Source organism: Pyrgilauda ruficollis, unplaced genomic scaffold (assembly GCF_017590135.1).
Source record: "Pyrgilauda ruficollis isolate IOZ18807 unplaced genomic scaffold, ASM1759013v1 scaffold3, whole genome shotgun sequence".
NCBI classification, from domain to species: Eukaryota; Metazoa; Chordata; class Aves; order Passeriformes; family Passeridae; genus Pyrgilauda; species Pyrgilauda ruficollis.
In genome coordinates, this window is record NW_024524377.1 from 25,027,381 (window position 1) to 25,044,681 (window position 17,301).

The 17,301-nt window shown below is 39.0% G+C and overlaps 1 protein-coding gene across 3 annotated transcripts in view; it reads right to left on the reverse strand.

Annotated features, from left to right (window-relative positions):
- Nucleotides 1–17,301, reverse strand: part of SPATS2L (spermatogenesis associated serine rich 2 like) — a 79,049-nt gene that overhangs the window by 35,296 nt on the left and 26,452 nt on the right. For all 3 annotated transcript variants that reach the window (XM_041473428.1, XM_041473429.1, XM_041473430.1), the window contains exon 3: nt 7,161–7,224. In XM_041473428.1, the coding sequence (XP_041329362.1) occupies nt 7,161–7,199 (39 nt within the window). In that variant the 5' untranslated portion in view covers nt 7,200–7,224. The remainder of the gene's footprint in view (nt 1–7,160; nt 7,225–17,301) is intronic.

The window sequence follows — 17,301 nt, forward strand, 5'->3', positions numbered from 1 at the left end:
GTGCATCAAAATTAATACACACACACATACATGCATACATATATATATATATATATTTATATTTATATATGAAAGCATCTCAGTTCAGAACCAAAAGAACAGAGATCCCAAAAGGTTTTGCTCCATCCTTGTCTTGTAAATTCGTCTTGCTCCAATTTGTCTTGTAAATTTTTGGGAACAAAATAGCATCATGTTACCACACTTCTGGAATTTCAAAGACAAAGATCTGCCTGCCAGACAACATAAGCAAGATAAGTCTACAACATATGCACTGTTTTACCAACGTTTTAAACTAAAAGACATTAGAACCGTTGTACACAGGCAATGTAAATGTCAGCAATTTCTGGACAGAAATTACTGACATATGGTTACAAGACTCAGATTGTGAGCTGACAGTATATCTGGGAGGAGGAGAAGGTATATGGAGGGAGACCAGGCTATATGACAGCCTTCACCTAGAAATGCAAATTTCTGATAAAGGTCCCTGATATTGTACCCCTTAGTCCTTTAACCCTGATTTCAAATATATATGTAGATTTCTGGGTCTGAAGCTCAGCTGTGTCCCCCCATGCAAAAAGTGTCCCATTTGTTTCCAGAAAGGGACCTAGTGATAAAAAAGAAAAACCCAAAGGGAGGGATGGGAAACTTCCTGTCAGCATAAGCCTAATACAAATGCTTTTCCAACTGTAGGTCATAAGAGACCTAACACAGACTGTGATGAACAGAAGCATATCAAAGCTCCAGGAATGCTTGACAAATGCAAGATGACAAGGTGGACTTACACTGCAGGGCTCAGTGTGATCTGGATCCAGCCACTCCAGGTATGCTGGCTCCTCTCTGGTTCAGCTGCTAGCTCAGGTGATAAAACAGCCCTTGTGCTAGTACAGCTGTACACCTCACCTGCTAACAAACCTTCAGCTGCTTGAGAGAAGTCCATCATTTTCCAATCCAAAAATCTGTATAGAGCTCATTTTTATTACAGATGTGATAGGATGATGCCAAGGCAGGAGGTAACTCCTAACTTTCTCTCTCTAAACTGATAGTCCTCAAACTCAGCATATCCATCTTCTTAACATGTAAGCAACAGATTATCCAACTAGAATCATCTGGTATTTATGACTTCTCAACACCAAACTCCTTTAAAAAATATTTAGCATCCTAAAGTATGAAAGAAAGTAACAGAGCAAAAGACTCCCTTACCAGGCAAAGGTACTGCATTAATGCCATTCTGCAAAGGCTAACTCAGCAGTCGACTCTATTAGATTTCCATTTATGTAGGAAAAAACTTTTTTTCCCTACCTACTGAAACCTGATCATAGGAGAAACAGCATTACCAGACTAATTATTTTGTGAAACATCCTGTTTTTATCCAGTGTAGATTCCCAGTGAACTGCTGTCATCATCTGGACACTAGACAGCATTCCGAGACACCAAGAGAATGCAGTAACATACCTTCAGAACCACAGATAATTAATGCTATTAATGTCAGCATTAGTTGAGAATCTGTCACTGACAGCAGTTAAATTCCTGGGCTTTCCCTCCTGTAGCCTAACAGGAAGGCACATTACTTGTTTACTAAGAAAACTTTCTCAGAATTTCAGCTTACTGAAATTACTTTAAAGCAATCACAGATCTAAAATATAAATCTGTGATCTTGAAAAAAAACTGTATACAGTCAAGAACATGACAGACAGAACCCAGGTCCACCTCCATTTAAACCCGATCCAGAGCTCAAGTCCTGCTAATGCTTGCTGCAATTTGAGCCAGACTGTGTCTCATCAGGACCAGAATTCCACAGTCATGAGGATGTTTTTATCTGTCTCTTACAAAAAATGTTGAAGACTGCCCAGAAATGGAATCAAAATTGAAAAAGGTTTCAAGTCCTCTCAGATAAGCTTCTACCTAACAATAAAATCCTCAAGGTCTGATCAGATATACTTGAATATTTTTGTGATGATTACTGTTAAACATCTCACTTGGGGCAAATTTTTGGCTCACCTAAAAAAAAAAAATATATATATATATATATATATGTACACAAACATATATACACACAAACACACATATATATATATAATGAATCAGTGACAGGTTACTTTGGAGGAATACAGTGCACAGGAAAGGATGCTGAATTCTACCCTCTCATGGTAGCTGACTCTAAGTCCTCAGAAACAACCATCTCACAAGACTTTCCAGGTAAGTCAAGCTCAAAAAGAAACAGCCTGCCTGGAAGTTGTGACACCAGATTACCTATGCCACATGCAGAACCAAGCTGACAGTGATGTGTGTTCCTCTAAGCCCTTTACTTTCTCTGTCAAGTTTCAAATGGTTCCCAGGCAACTGTAACAACATGGACTCAATCACTGCCTGTTTGCTGCTCTGCTCCATCTGGTCCCCCTTGGCATCATCTCAAAGAGGATGTTTCTGGTGAATAAGTAACATATCCGGGGTTCAGAGAGTTTGTTTATGTATTTCTGACATAGTGACAAATTAAACTTCTTTGCTGAAAGCTCACGGCTGTTCTGAAACCCCTAAACACAGCTGCTCTAATCCCCTTGAAGTAAGTTACTATTATGGTCACTTACACAGAAATATTCTTATTCAAGCTTGGTTAGGAAAACTAACACTGATCCACCTTCACTTTGCACTAAATATTAAGATCAACAGATTTTCCCTAAGTTAAGAACTAAATTAATTTATAAGTAAGGTTATCAATAAACACAGACATTTCCCACTTTTACTGCATGTCAGTAGCAAATTTTTACGTACACATATACATCATTCAATTCCATTACACCCTCAAATTCTCCCAAATCCTGCAATTGAAGCAGGGAAGAAGGGCTGCCAGCAGAACACTGCTGGTTTTGATAATCTAGGAATTTAGCATTAGCAGATGTCCTGGCTACATTAAGCAAGAAAATGCATTTTAAAACCACTTAATGGTAGAATTTTTAAAAAGGTTTTGAACTTGTACACAAACATATTTCATAAATACAATTTGACTTGGCTGTATTAAGAGGCTATTTCTTACATTAGAGACATTTTTCCAGAAGCTTTACTAAGTTCATCCTGACAAACTGAACAAGTGTTGCTAATATAACCTTTGAGCAAAATGACAGCTTTGATCAGATCTGTGCCTCTCTTTCTGTTACATGATCTGTTCATCACCCTGATACCTTCTGATCATTTATTCCTAGTAAGCCCCAAAAAAAGTTCTAAAAAAGTAAACTTCTTTATGTACTTGTCATGGATTTATAATTTCACCTTTACCCATCAAATAGAAAGCCAGACATTCTAATATGTTATTTAAGGATTCCTGAGAAGTTTGGCTTAGGAAGAACTGTTCTACTTGAGTGATGACAGCACCATTTACAGACATGAGTATGTGATATCCTTAATCCAAGTTAAATGGCTCATCAAGTGACAAAAGTGCATTTTGATCAAATAGCCTTTTTTGGTCTTTGAACAGTCCATCTACTTCAACACAAGGGCAAATAACAGCTGCAAAGGTCAACTTAAAGGAGAAAGTGAAATCACAGATTGGAAGCTATCTGCTTTGGTAATGCATGATTTCAAATTTACATACTACTTCCATTCCTTCCACTCTAAATCCTACTCTTTCCTTGCATGCTGACTATTGCTTATGAAAACCACATTTATAGTGTAATGCAAACAAAACTGTGAAACCTCCAAAACCACATCTGAATAAAATTTCCTTCATGCAGTGCTGCTCATCTGCTCCTCCAGCTCTGACACTTGAAATGACAAATGAGAAAGCAAGTCTTTCAGGAGCACTTCAGCAAAACATCACTCCTAACAGAATCTCAAAAGGAGAATTTTCATCTGAATGAGTATTTTGCTAATTCCAGCTGACAGCAGATCTGACAGCAAATTTAAAATAAAAAAAGAAGAAAAAAAAAAAAAAGAAAAAAAAAAAGGATGGGCCCAAAAGCAAGTCCTGAAGTTTAAACAATTCCTGATATTCCTTTGGATCAAAACCAAAGTCACATGCCAGAGAAGAATGGCTATTCTGCGAAGTGCCTGATACTCACTCTTCTCTTGTTAAACTAAGAGGGCCTAATTGTTGCAGGAGACAATACATCACTTGTCTTCCTCACTCCAATTGCTTCTTCTTTGGAAGCCTTCAGAATCTCAGCACCTCTTCTGGTGATGCACTAGGTTAATGCTTGAATACTTCCTTTGATTTTATGGGTTTTGGATGCAAGCCAATGAGTTTAGCTAATTTTACCCCTTAATCCAGTGAACTTTTGTGCATATGATCTGAACTATGTATAACACTCAGTCTCTGAAAATTCTCATACAAAAAAAAATGTCCTTACTTGTTTTCAGGCACAGAAATGATTATGAGTGTTATCAGAGGCAAGAGGGAGAGTGGCATAGTGAAGGAAGACTACAGCAAGGGTCAGGGCAGAGGGAATTATTCTGAGAGAGGTCCTGATGGCAAACTTCTTATACCGGTTATGCACGCAATTAATGACCTTTGTGTCTGCTGAAATGCAGAACTTAGGTTATTCCAGAAAGTCTGTGGGTTATGCACGTGAAAATATGGTAATTGAAACAGTCCTGGCTCCCCCACAAGAGTATCACAGCTGCAGGAGTCTCTGCCAACTATGGAAACTTTCATTAGCCTTCCTAACATCACAGGCCAACATTTATATAAATCTCTTGGGGGAGAAAAAAGAAGATACAAAATAGAATGTTTAACCTATTGACTCTATGAACTATTTCAGCTGAAATGCCAAGAATGAATTATCACTACCACAGTAGCATTCTCTTATGACTCAAATTCAGGGGTGGGGCTTTACAGAGCCTGGCTGGGAGCATAATGTCCAAAATGTCTGCACTGGCCTCACACCACTTTTAAAACAGTGGAAGAGATTTTACTTTCTTGAATAACTAGAAGCTGATTATGGAGAGAAAACAGGGAAAGGTCACCACTGGAAAAAAAAACCCAAACAACTGCTGCCCCGCCCCCAAACAAAAGAACAAACATCCTGAAATCTGCGTGGGATTTTCACCACGCTTTTATCACAGTGAAACAACCTTAAATATAAGGAGAAACTTGCGTGCTACTTTTGCAGAAACTTACATGAGTAAGTATTTGTGTGCAGATGTACAGCTCCTCTGGCTTCATACAAGCCCTAGCAAAATCAAAGTCTTAAGTATATCATCATCTGCAAGCACTAAGGTAGATGAAAGGCAGAACTGGTAAGGGACTGTATTCCAGATTGTTCTTTTAAACCAGGCCTGATTGTATTTAAATTGAGGGCAATGGATTTGTGAAGCTCAGCCAAAGTACTATATTTATAAACCTTGGATTTTTTACCCAGAAATATTGCCTCCCAAAAGGTAGATAAAAGTAAACATCAAACTCACTCTGCTTCAGTGTTGTGAGGCATGACTGTGGAAGCTCTGTAAGCTAAGTGAGAAAGGGATGTGATTTTGACTACCTTACCAGCACACTAAATATGTCTGCTTTTCAAACATGCAAATGAAATCCTCACATTTTAGCAGTTTATCTGCAAATATTATCCAAAGCAACTCTGCAGGACTTATTCAACTTTTTCCTTGTATTTCTAGTGCATCACTCAAAGACCTCTGAAGCTACAGTCACTTCATAGTTACTCAGTTTGTTGCTGCCCATACAAATACTAAGATACCAAATCTTTGTGCTGTGTATGTAAACCAAATACAAGATACCAAACAGAGCCACTGCAATTGTGTTTTAAAACACAAGGGACTTGCCCAGGTGCAATGGCTCTCTGAGCACAACACCTTCTCAACTGTGGTATGTAGATTGCATGAGGCTTACACTGTTCGGTCACCAACCCTTGATGCATTAGGTTATTAATTTATATTTTCCAGAATAAAACCCAGTGATTTTGCAAAACAATTTCAATTGCTATTAAACTAAGTTCTCAATTTGGCATAGGGATTTAGTGGCACTAAATAATGATGGAAGATGCAGGAATAAAGAGTGGAGCAATTTATAACAGAGTGTATTGATTCCATTATTTTCCTGCCTTAAAATGCATATGCTCACAAACATTTGATTTGGGGCACTCCAGCTGATATCACACTTGGAACAGCAGATATCTACCGTGAATAAAAATCCTGTTGCAGTTCTTCATTCTTAAACTTGCAAAAGACAAACATATGATTTGTAAAATCCTGCACTTGTAAAACTGATTTAAATTAAAAATTCAAGCTACACAGTAAGTATGCAGAGCTTCAGTTGATTTATTGAGTTGTATTTTCAGAATTACTGTACTCTGGCATCAGGGAAAAGAATTCAATGACATTACTTTCTACTACAAAATCATCATTCTACTCAATTTTAAAACCGTGTGCTTTTATTAAGTACTAAGGAAGACATTCATCACCAAGACAGAGATTCATATTGATATGCAAATCCTCAAGCACAATGAGCAACACAGATGTTAACAACAAATATAATGTAAAACTACTCAAGAAACAGGCACCTGGGCAGTGCAACAGGTAAGGAACTTTTCCCATAAGAAGAGACAGAGAAAAAGAAATTCTGTGGTTAGATGGTCTCTTCACAATCTGACTGCTGGGAGTCACAAAAGATCTCCTGACCTACCTCATATCCTAATTAGCGTTAGGTCCTTTACTGCTCCTGAAAGGGTGACAAGGCTCTAGCTAAGGATATGGAGAAGACTCAAGCACATGGAATGCATTTAAAAGCAGACATACTTTCACAGGAAAAAGTAATCTACTCTTCGCAGGTCCTGCACTTTTAGGAATTGCTTTAAATATTATAAGTATAACATTTTTTGGCAGAAAATTATTTCTAAAGGGCATGTTTCTTTGATGGTTGCATTTTGTACAGCAGCAATCATCCCAAAGTACTGTTCTCCACACCATCAGTGTGCACAGGAATTACAAAGGAATAAGAGAACTCTAGCTGACAAAACAGTCTCTCTGCAAAAAAGTAAAAATGCTTCTTGTCACGCAAGATTCAGATTAGTCTTATCAATATCTGTGTGTGTACTTAACTTCATGCACAGAGTCAATACATAATAAAGTTCAGTATGTAAACAGTGTTGGAAAGAGCAGTAATTAAATAGGTATGCAAATATAATTTTGGTTTGTATTGTACTGTAACTTGAACCTACCTTTTCCTTGATATTTACATGAGAATTGATTTCTGCCATCTTTATTCAGAGGAGAGTAGTGTCTCTGAAATGAGAAAAAAATCAAAGAGATTAATTTGGAGGTTTTAGTCCCAACCTGTCAAAGCTACACCTGTAATGACTAATTGCATATGCTTACCTGTAAGCATTAGAGAAAAATGAGAACACAATGTCCTGCACAGCAGTGCTCAATCCTGCCAAAGGTAAATCTAGTCCAAATTTCCTACCTTCCCCAGATTAGTTCTGCAAGCACATTTAAAAATGCCTTATAGCTATGAATCTGGATAAAAGGCATATCACACTGCTCTCAGCCATGTATCCCATACCCTGTTCTGAGGCTATGAAGAGCAGGAGTACCTTAGATGAACTCAACAGCTCCTGTTTTCTCATTCACCAGCATCCTCAATTTTAGCCAAAAGAATTTATCAATTAATGCAGTCCTAAAAAGCAGCTAAATGTGCCAGGAGGTTGGCTGACAAGCGCTGCACGGCTGTTTGTTGTTTGTTTTTAATTCATAACTAATTCAGAAGATTTAGTCACACAGCTCCTACTGAAACTAACAGGGTCTGTAGATTTAAATCTCTAAGTCTTCTCTGAAAACTTGGGCACATGAATGGAATTTGCGTATGATTAAGAAATCCTGCAATATGCTTTCTATTTCCAGTTATGTGGCTGGGTGACTCTACCACATAATGAAGAGTTAAACACACAGGGAAAGGAGTCCCGTTGCCTATTCTTGCTTCCATCAAAACCAACTGCCCTAAATTTCACTAAGGAACAGAGCTGAATCTTCACATTTTAAAATTAAATCCCACACAAAGAATTACAGCAAAGACTAAGTCAAATGAAATACAAGCATGGTTTGGTCACTATCTTTAACTCTATTGTACACTGATAAAAAGGTATAGATATATGAGAATAAACCCTTAAGTTCATTTTAATTGGAACATCTCCTTTTCCCCATTTGAGCATTTGCTATGTGGACTGATATGTGTTCCAAAAATTCTTCTAAATCTCTTTTAATGCCCTTAAACAATCCTCTCTCAACTTCTTCTTTGAAACACCGAAGTTTAGTAGAGTTCAAACTCCAGAAATTAAGCACTTCACTTGCAGTATTCACTGACAACTTTTAAATCTTACAATTAATTTCTGTATGCACCCATTTTCTAACTAAAGAGATGAGAGCTGAGGAAGTATATGGGGAAGAGATAACAGAAAGAAGAAAAAGAAGTTCATTTGAGTTTTGGTCTGAGGAAGCGCCAAAAGACAAAAGTAACCATTTCCATTGCCAGCTATTAAAAAGACATGCTTGAAGTAAGTAAGGTTGCTCGTGCCATCTCCATCTTACTACACTATGAATAGATGCTCTATTAGAGCTCAAATACCTTTTACTTGTATTAAGTCAGTGGCTCAAATGCTTAGCCAAGACTGGAGTCTCACTATGTCTGATAAGCCTTCTTGGCAGCTGGGCCACTGTGTCACTGGGAAGGCCTTACTGTCTGCTGGTATCTCGGAGCGGAAGGTTGCCCTTCCTGTCCCTCCTTGCATCAAAAATGAAAGAGCTCAAATTAGTTTCTTTGTCAAGCCCACCCAAAGGCTAGAAGCAGAATTAAAAACATCTGGACAGAGCAGGCAGGAAGATCACTCAGAAGGTAAGTTCAGGGCAATTCTATTTCCAATACTTAGTGTGTTCCAATAACAAAAGAAAGGTGTTGAGAAATACTTGTAGCCTGTAGTCCCTAGACAATTTTTTTCAATGTACTTCTTGTCTTTTGCTGTCAGCTACTTCTCATGCTGAAGGAGCAAAGAACAAGAGATACAGATGATAACTTTTTCCATGCAGACCGGAAAAGTCAGCTCTAAAGTTACTCTAAGTCTTCATCTCCCTTGCTGCTTCTCATAAAAGCATGGCTTCTATCTAGTGACATCAAACCCATGCTGGATGGGTCCTATTCTCTGTTTAAGGGGTAACTGTATGGTAAGGAACAGTTAAGGAATTCAACTGGCTTGCTCTTGTATCCAGTACAGAGCAGACTTTGTAATGTCAATGCACTCTTGCATACTGATTCAAATACACTTAATCTGATCCAGCCCCTCATAACAACACTAACAAAAAAAGTTCCTGAAGAACCAAACACACAACACAGAAACAAGCTCACTAAGGGAGGTAACAAACTCTTCTGGCTTTAAAAATTTATTAATCTATAAAAATGACTAAGTAATGGGAAAAGATCTCTGTCACTTTAAATCCTCAGGTTCTTTTTCAACATGTGTCATCAATTTTGCACCAAAATTGTACATTTTAAAACTGCATCTTGTATGAAGCAAATGAACCCAAATAATGATACTCTGTGAAAGCCTCGTGCCTCTCAACTAAGGTTTCTTCAAATATACTAGTTAAATAATTATTGAAATTGAAATTAATTTTGCTGATTAAACTTGACTACTTAGCCAATTCTACTCTTTGTAGCAATGCCCTGACTTGATTTAAAACCAGACATCAAAACTTCATTCAACACCTTGCCAGAATTTGATGTGTCTCTTCTTTGCTGTACACTGCAGGTGTTACTATGATTATAACCTTCCACCAATAAATGTGGTGCTGATTCAGCTAGCTTGCAACTGCAAGCTATTTCAAAAACACCTGGCATGCTACATGAAACATACCCTCTGCATCTTTCTTCCTTTCTCTTTTTTCTTTCCCTTTTAAGATAAAGAACTAAGAGGACACCAGCTTTTACAAATGGACCCATTTCTCTATACTTCACATACTTCATTAATATGCATTTTACAACTGTCAAAATGAAGATGCTAAAACAGACTTGGAGCTATTTTTCATTCACCTTCTCCAAGGACAGATAATTGAAATAACATTTATGAAACACTTGCTCGTTTATATAACTCAGTCCAGCACTGCTTGTTACATAAAATACAGATGATACATTAAAAAGAAAATGTCAATGCTGCACTAATTTTTAAATGCATCATCCTTTATGGCTATACTTAACAGTTAACAAATTTAAATTTCTCATTGTAGCACCAACTGATTTATTGACTTAACTAGTGTTTTTTCTCTGGTGTTATTTTAATCTCAGTATTTAGCAATGACTTAGTTTCTGACCCTGTGGCAAAAGACTACACCATACCCAGAATTTTATGAACAAAATAGTCCCACTGAGGTTTACAAGTTTTATCTCCAGGCCTGGATCTAAGTTTGAGCTGCTACATTCTCATCCTCAGCTCTTCAGCAAAGCTTCTTTCTGTGTGAGTTGTGGAACATCAAAACAGAACCCACAGCTGAGCCCGAAAGGCACCTAAAGGCAGTGGAGAACAGTACTTTACATGTCACCAACACCATGCACACAAAAGAATGGTTGGAGAAAGATCTCTGACAGAAAATTTTCTGCACTGACCAAGATTAAGTTAATACAAGTAATAAATTTAAAAGATAGAAAACATACTGTATATGAGAGATACTCAGCTTGAGTGTCAGCTTACATGCTTTGTCTTTCTCCACCATCTCCTGCTTCCATTTCTGCTCCTGAGATGTCATTGCAAATCATGCCAAAAGACTTCCAAGAAAAAGAAATCAATGAAAAAAAAATCTCAACAAACTACAAAATCCCTTATATAAATGGGTCATTAATTTCTGATACAAATTTCCAAATGCACTACCTGCAGCAGATCACTCTCAGTTTCTCATTACATCCTGACCTCAAATACTGACAGGGTGTTTTTTCTAAAGCTATTACACACATCCAAATGAGACATTTCACTTGCCTTGTAAAATGAAGCATTTCAATTGCATTCAAGGGAATGCTGCAGAGAGGACTGGACTACTTTTGGCAGAGTTTTACCTCTCTCCCCTACCAAATGAAGCAGTTTGTATTAGTCTATGCAGTTTAAGCTACCATGAACCTGAACCAGGGCATCTATAGTGCTGGCACATACTCTGTCCTGCTGACCTTAACTGTAAGCAGCAACGTCCAGCAGGCAGACAGTTACAGGAACGGCCTTTAACCACTGCAGAAAAATATGTCAGAGCTCACCTGACACAGCCTAAAATATGTGCTGCTGGCTCAGCCTTTACAGAAGTTTCTTTTCTGTCTCCAAGCAGCAGTGAAACCTTACTGCTGCTGTGTTAAGCTTCCCAAGAATGCCCACCACCTTCCCACTGGTACCAGCATCAGAGGTATTTGGCCCATGGACGCCTTGCAGCCAGCCAGACCCTCAGGTAAAGCTGACAAACTCCATTCTATACAAGATTATGGATGGGGGGGGATTGCCTGCATCTCAAGCATCAAAGAATCACAACAACTCTGTGTCTTGCCACTGCTGCAAAACCAGGCACATTTAAATTTCACACTTCAAAACCCTGTCAGATGCTACCCACTCCTAACAACAACAAAAAAAAACCTCCTTGCAAATACACAGAGAGGAAAAAGTAGTCCATGAAAGCATAACAGTTGCCAGAAAGATACAATTTGCGAAAATACCCTGTCACAGTAAAGTCTATCAGAGTAGAGACTGTGTGTGACACCTGCTCCACCACTTCTGACATCTGAAAACACAACTTTGGCAAGGGGGATCAGAAAACTCCCCATTAAACAGCACCTAATAATCTGGTGTTGGGAGGATTTCCCAGCTGTAGGCTTATGGATGAATGCCTTCCTACATCCCAAAAAAGGTCTTAGTTCCTCATCTGCACACTGCAACTGTTTCTTTTTATAAGGAAATACTACCCCAGCAAACCAAGAATTCCAGATCTGACTGACTTGACCCTTGCCAATGCTTCTCTAATCCCAGTCACTGAGTGAGCTTTGTCTACTAAAAGAGAAACTAGAGTTTACTATTTTGTCACTCAATTTTTTTCCATGAAGTAGAACAACATCAGAATATTAACTTCAATTAAATGTAATTTTATATTTTTAATTACAGATAATTTTTTCATTTCCAAATAGTTCAGTCAAAATCCCCCAGCTCCTAAAAACTAGACAGGTATGGGCAGAACAAAGGAATCACAATTTTAGAGAAACTTCAAAAAATAATAATAAGAAAGCTAAGTACCCATGCTGGTTTTGGCTGGGATTTAGTTAATTTTCTTCACAGTAGCTACAACACAGGGATGTTGTAGATACTGCCAGCATTTCTTACACAGCATCAAGAGCTTTTCTGCCTCTCACCCCACCCCAGCAGCAAGGGGCCTGAGTGGCACAAGAAATTGGGAGGGGACAGAGCTGGGACAGCTGAGCAAAGGGATATTCCATATCATATGATGTCAGGCTCAGCATACAAAGCTCTGCCACTCAAAGCTCACTCCCATGGGGAGGCAGTGAATGAGCAGCTGTGTGGTGCTTAGTTGCTGGCTGGGATTAAACCATGACAGTATCTAATGAGATTGTAGCAGCCTGCACTATGCTTTCATCTTCTCTATTTCTACCTTCTCTACAGAATTACATCTCATTTTCAAATGAGATTCCTATCCATCCATATATATTATATTACACTATTTTGCCTGCAGACTTCCATACGCCCTAGGTAAAAGCAAAACCAGCAGAATCAGAGACACATGGCCTCCATTGCACATTTGAATTTGTTGCTCATTATAAAGAAATGCTACTAGAGAACTGCACCTGAAGCCTGAGATGAACACAATTTTTCTGATGCAGTTTTAAGCTAATATTGTTGCACCAGAAAGACTAAAAAAACTGAGAGTGAGACTCTAGAATTCAAGCATTTTAGAAAGGAATTATTTTGGTTTTCACTCAGATTTTATTTAAATAGAAGAAAAAATTAATTAGGTCAAATGGGCAAACATCAGCATGCCACTGTTTATGAAACTACAAGAAATACCACAATTCAGACATTTGTCTTCAGTATCCTGAGATTAGCAATGGGTATGATTTTCTATTTGCTGTAGTCTCGTGTCTAAAGACAAACATAATAATTAAATGCATAAACACAACCAGAGTCAGGAGCACCCAGGACATATTAACAAGTATCCTCACAGCTGTCCTTTTAGCCTTTTGTGTCACTAAGAATGAACACACCTAATGAAATCAATATAAAATGTTATAAATACAGAACCGGTGTTTTCCAGTACTGTTTTATATCTTTCTAATGACTGCATGTAGACGTTTTCTATGCACATCATCATTTGGTATTTCCTGATTTTTGGAAGTTTGAGATTAGCCACTTCAGACTAGTTAAGCACCCCAGATAAATTTCGTGACATCTGAGGGCTTCAAAATCCTTTCCTTTAAATGCCTGCACAAACATATGTATGGAAGTGCACAAACATTCCAGAGTATTCCTCATTTGCAGAGTCCAGTCCCGTTACTGTCCCTGGTCATGCTTGTCTCAATCGCAGAATGCAGCTGTTGCCTCTGCATTCTCCCTCCTGCTCAGCTACTGCAGCCAGACTCTCTACTGGTCACCACGCTGTGCCTGAAACCTACTGGCTGCAGATCTGAAAACAGGATGCAGGAAATAAAGCATCTCACTGATTCCACATGTAGCTCTGGACTCCTACAGAAAGGAGGCTTATGCTCTCCCATTGTTTATCGCCTCCTCCTGAGGATTTCTGAAATGCCTGACTGCACAGTTTGAGGAAGCAGATGTCTCAGATCTATGGCTTTGCAGGCTGCTCGCTTGGAAATGGGCAGTAAGGGGTAAAGGTTTGGAAAATGTGCAGTGGCACATCAGCAACTCAGTTATGCTGTTTAACACTATCAAGTCCATATCTGAGAGACCAGAGACCTATCTGCTAAAAAGAAAAAAGGGACAAAGGTGTGAGTGGGGCATGTGAGGAAGGACAGACCTTAGCACCCAGGTCACTGTCCTTCTGTCTCCTATCCTCTGCAGATTTCTGCCAACGGCAGGAATGGCTCTAAGGTGGTACCACAGACACACTGCCATGTCCAGTCAGTGTTGCAATAAAATTGTTAGGCATCAGTAAGTTCTGTACCTCACTCTGATAAAACCCATTGCTCTTTGAACTTGTTATGCTCTCCCCTTCTTAAGCAGAGATGGTACCATCCATGTAACCCAGGGAGAACAGAACCTGTGCTTCTCCCCTCTTGTCAGCTGACTTGCTTCCCTCTCCCAGTTCCTGTGTGTGAGAAGCCAGACCACTGCTTATGTGGGCTCCACAGGCATTTGTGTTTTCACAGAGATGTGGTGTGTGAGGGATCCTCAGGTCATCCCTGCACTTGGTGTTGCAGCTCCACTGTATGAGAATCCTGCAGAGGAACACTCTAGCCTTTAACATGAGATGGTCAAAAGAAAAGCTACTGACTGCCATCTTCCCCAAACTCCATTAATATTTCATCCAAACAGTTTACAAGTATTCAGTGATATAACCATATCTCTCGACACTGACATCACAAAAGATTCTGGCTGTATTTTCTATCACTGGTCACCCTTGGTTACAAGTGAGGCTGCTAGCAAACCCTCTTCCTGTACAGCCTTTGAATGCTGGGTCTGTCCTATCGAAGTGAAGCTCTTCTTTTACACAAGTTTCAGTGTGGCTTCCCCAGAGACCGGTGTCACTTTACGAGCTGGTATTTGCTCATGACAGGCGACTGACACCCTCGAACAGTGACCACCAGTTACACCTCAGAGACCTGGGAGCGTAACAACCTCCTACCTCTGTAGAATATAGCGTGGGCTGAGAAGGATCCAAACCAGCAGCTTATATTAAGGTCATTAATGCCATCCTGCATCTGGGCAATGGAGATCAATTTAAAAAGCACATAAAGAAAGGTCAGCTCTGCATTATTTACAGCAACTTACTGGAATGAAGAACAGAGCTGCAGGAAGAGACACATGCAAATCCTGTGTAGAGCTATGTTTCCACGTTTCAACAGACAGGTACCAATGCAAAGTAAACACTCTGTAACTGCTGACATACACACACACACACACACGTGTATATATATATATGTTAGTGTACATATATAGGCAGGCACACAGAAAAGGAATGCATAAAATGCTTTATGAAATAATCATACTTTAAAGTAAATAAATTTGAAAATAAACTAAACACCATTATTTTTTAAAAAACAGCACTCTAAACATTGAAAAACTTCCCCAAAATACATGTGGCAGTACACTCTTAAAATCTAGGAATTCAAACAAATGTCAAATTTCTGGAAGGGAGTCCTTCTTGCACAGCAGCAGGCTTTTCCATGAAAGGATATTTTAAGGGATAGAAGAGCTATTTCCTAGTGAACATTCAAGAGACTTAGGCACAACCTCTGAAAATTCCTCCCATCCTCTTTCCATACTGATTAGGAGCCAAACACTTATTTTCAAGCCAGATCCTTTCTAAAATTGCACAACTTGCCATGTGAAGCAGAGTCGGTAAAATAAAGCCAACATTTTCCCACCTAAACTGATGTACCTTTTATGTGTTTGAACACCCTATCCAACTGGTTTTGTCACCTGAACAACTATCAAATATACTGCTAAAAGTCTGAGTGGTCAAATGCACATGTAATTCTAAACTGAGGTGACAGCACTTCCTATTGCTCTTCTTTTTGACCCATCCAATTTATACCACCCATTTACCAAAGAACTGAACACTCAGCAACACCGACTCTACTCCACATTAAGAAGCTCTAGTGAACTACAAAAATACCAAAAGGCTGAAATAGTACAAGGCAGAAAGTCTCCCAACAATTTTTCATTTCATGGTAGAAAATTATCAACTCATTAAAATCTTTGGAATTTAGGAAAAAATTAGGAGTCCTGTTCTATAAATATTTATATAAAGAACATGAAACAGCTCAAATAGAAGATACAGAAAAAACTCATTTCAGCAGCCCAGTGACAAGAGAATGTCTCCAGCCTACAGACACTGAACATCTAGTGCCTGTTCCAAACCTGCCTGCTGCTACACTAGAAGAGTACTTTAACCCCTAGGCCATTCTTAAGAGGTTTTTCTTGAAGGAGTTGTCTTATTTCCCTCAAACACATCTATTAGCTTCCTAGAACCAGGTAAGAGCCAGCAAAGGCATATCCCCACTCCAGAGCTCCAAAGGTAGGAAACCCAGCACCACTGCATAATTACCACAATTGCCCAGTGGCTGCTCAGGATAAAATATCCACTTGCTTCCTTCTGATGCTCCCCACTTCAGGCAGTGCACGCAGGGGCTCCATACCCTCCCCACTCTGCAGGAGAATGCTGCTGGAAGCCTAGAGCCTGTGTTCTGCTGGCTGGCATCCTAGAGGAACATCTGCAGAGCATCACTGTGATTCAGCATAATCTGAATTCCCAGTTTTACTACGTATATCATACTAGTAGAGCTGAGCCCAATTGACAACAGAAGAATTCAGCTACATGGTCAGTAAAATGGTTCTCTCTGATAGGCAGGAGGGAGGGATGTGGGTTCTGGAAAAAAAAATTCAGACTGAGAAAACTCACTTTCCACAGTAAGATGTGCCAAAATAAACATTAGCCTCTTGCTCTTCCTCAAGCGCCTCAAAATATCTTCCTAAACATATAGATAAAGAGCAGTGAAATAGCAAAAACCAATCCACTCAAATTCTACATCTGCAAGACCCTCCTGCAAAACAACAAAGAACGTTAACTTTCAATTTTTACAAACGAGGTATTATCTTCCAAGCTGTCCTTGCCAGGGACTTAAGCTATTAAGCCATTTACGCTGGCTCCTATTTCAGCTCAGAACAGGATGCCAAGAGACAGTGTCGGCTCATTTGCTTTTGTGGTTGCCCAAATGTGGACTGCTACAAGAGCACAGCATGGGAATGCTAACAGGGAAGGATGTGAAGTAGGAGTATTACTTGCCTCAATCACAGTGTTTTCTCTAAACAGTAAGAGCAGAAGTAAAAAAGTGAATGTCAAGAAGTGTTCAAATTCACACATGTTCTGGACACCAAGAAATAAATTATCACAAGGAATCAAACTTCTACCAGCAGACTGGTAGAATACAGTAAATTTTCAATGTTGGAATAAACCTCAAGTTCAAAGATATTCTCATTTCTGGAGCTATTCTGATTTCATCCTTCTTTCTATCAAGTATTCCAAGTCCACATCACCTTTTCTTCTTGCTCAGACACCTCTGAAGAACTAGTTCACTGTTGTTAGATGTGCAAGGCT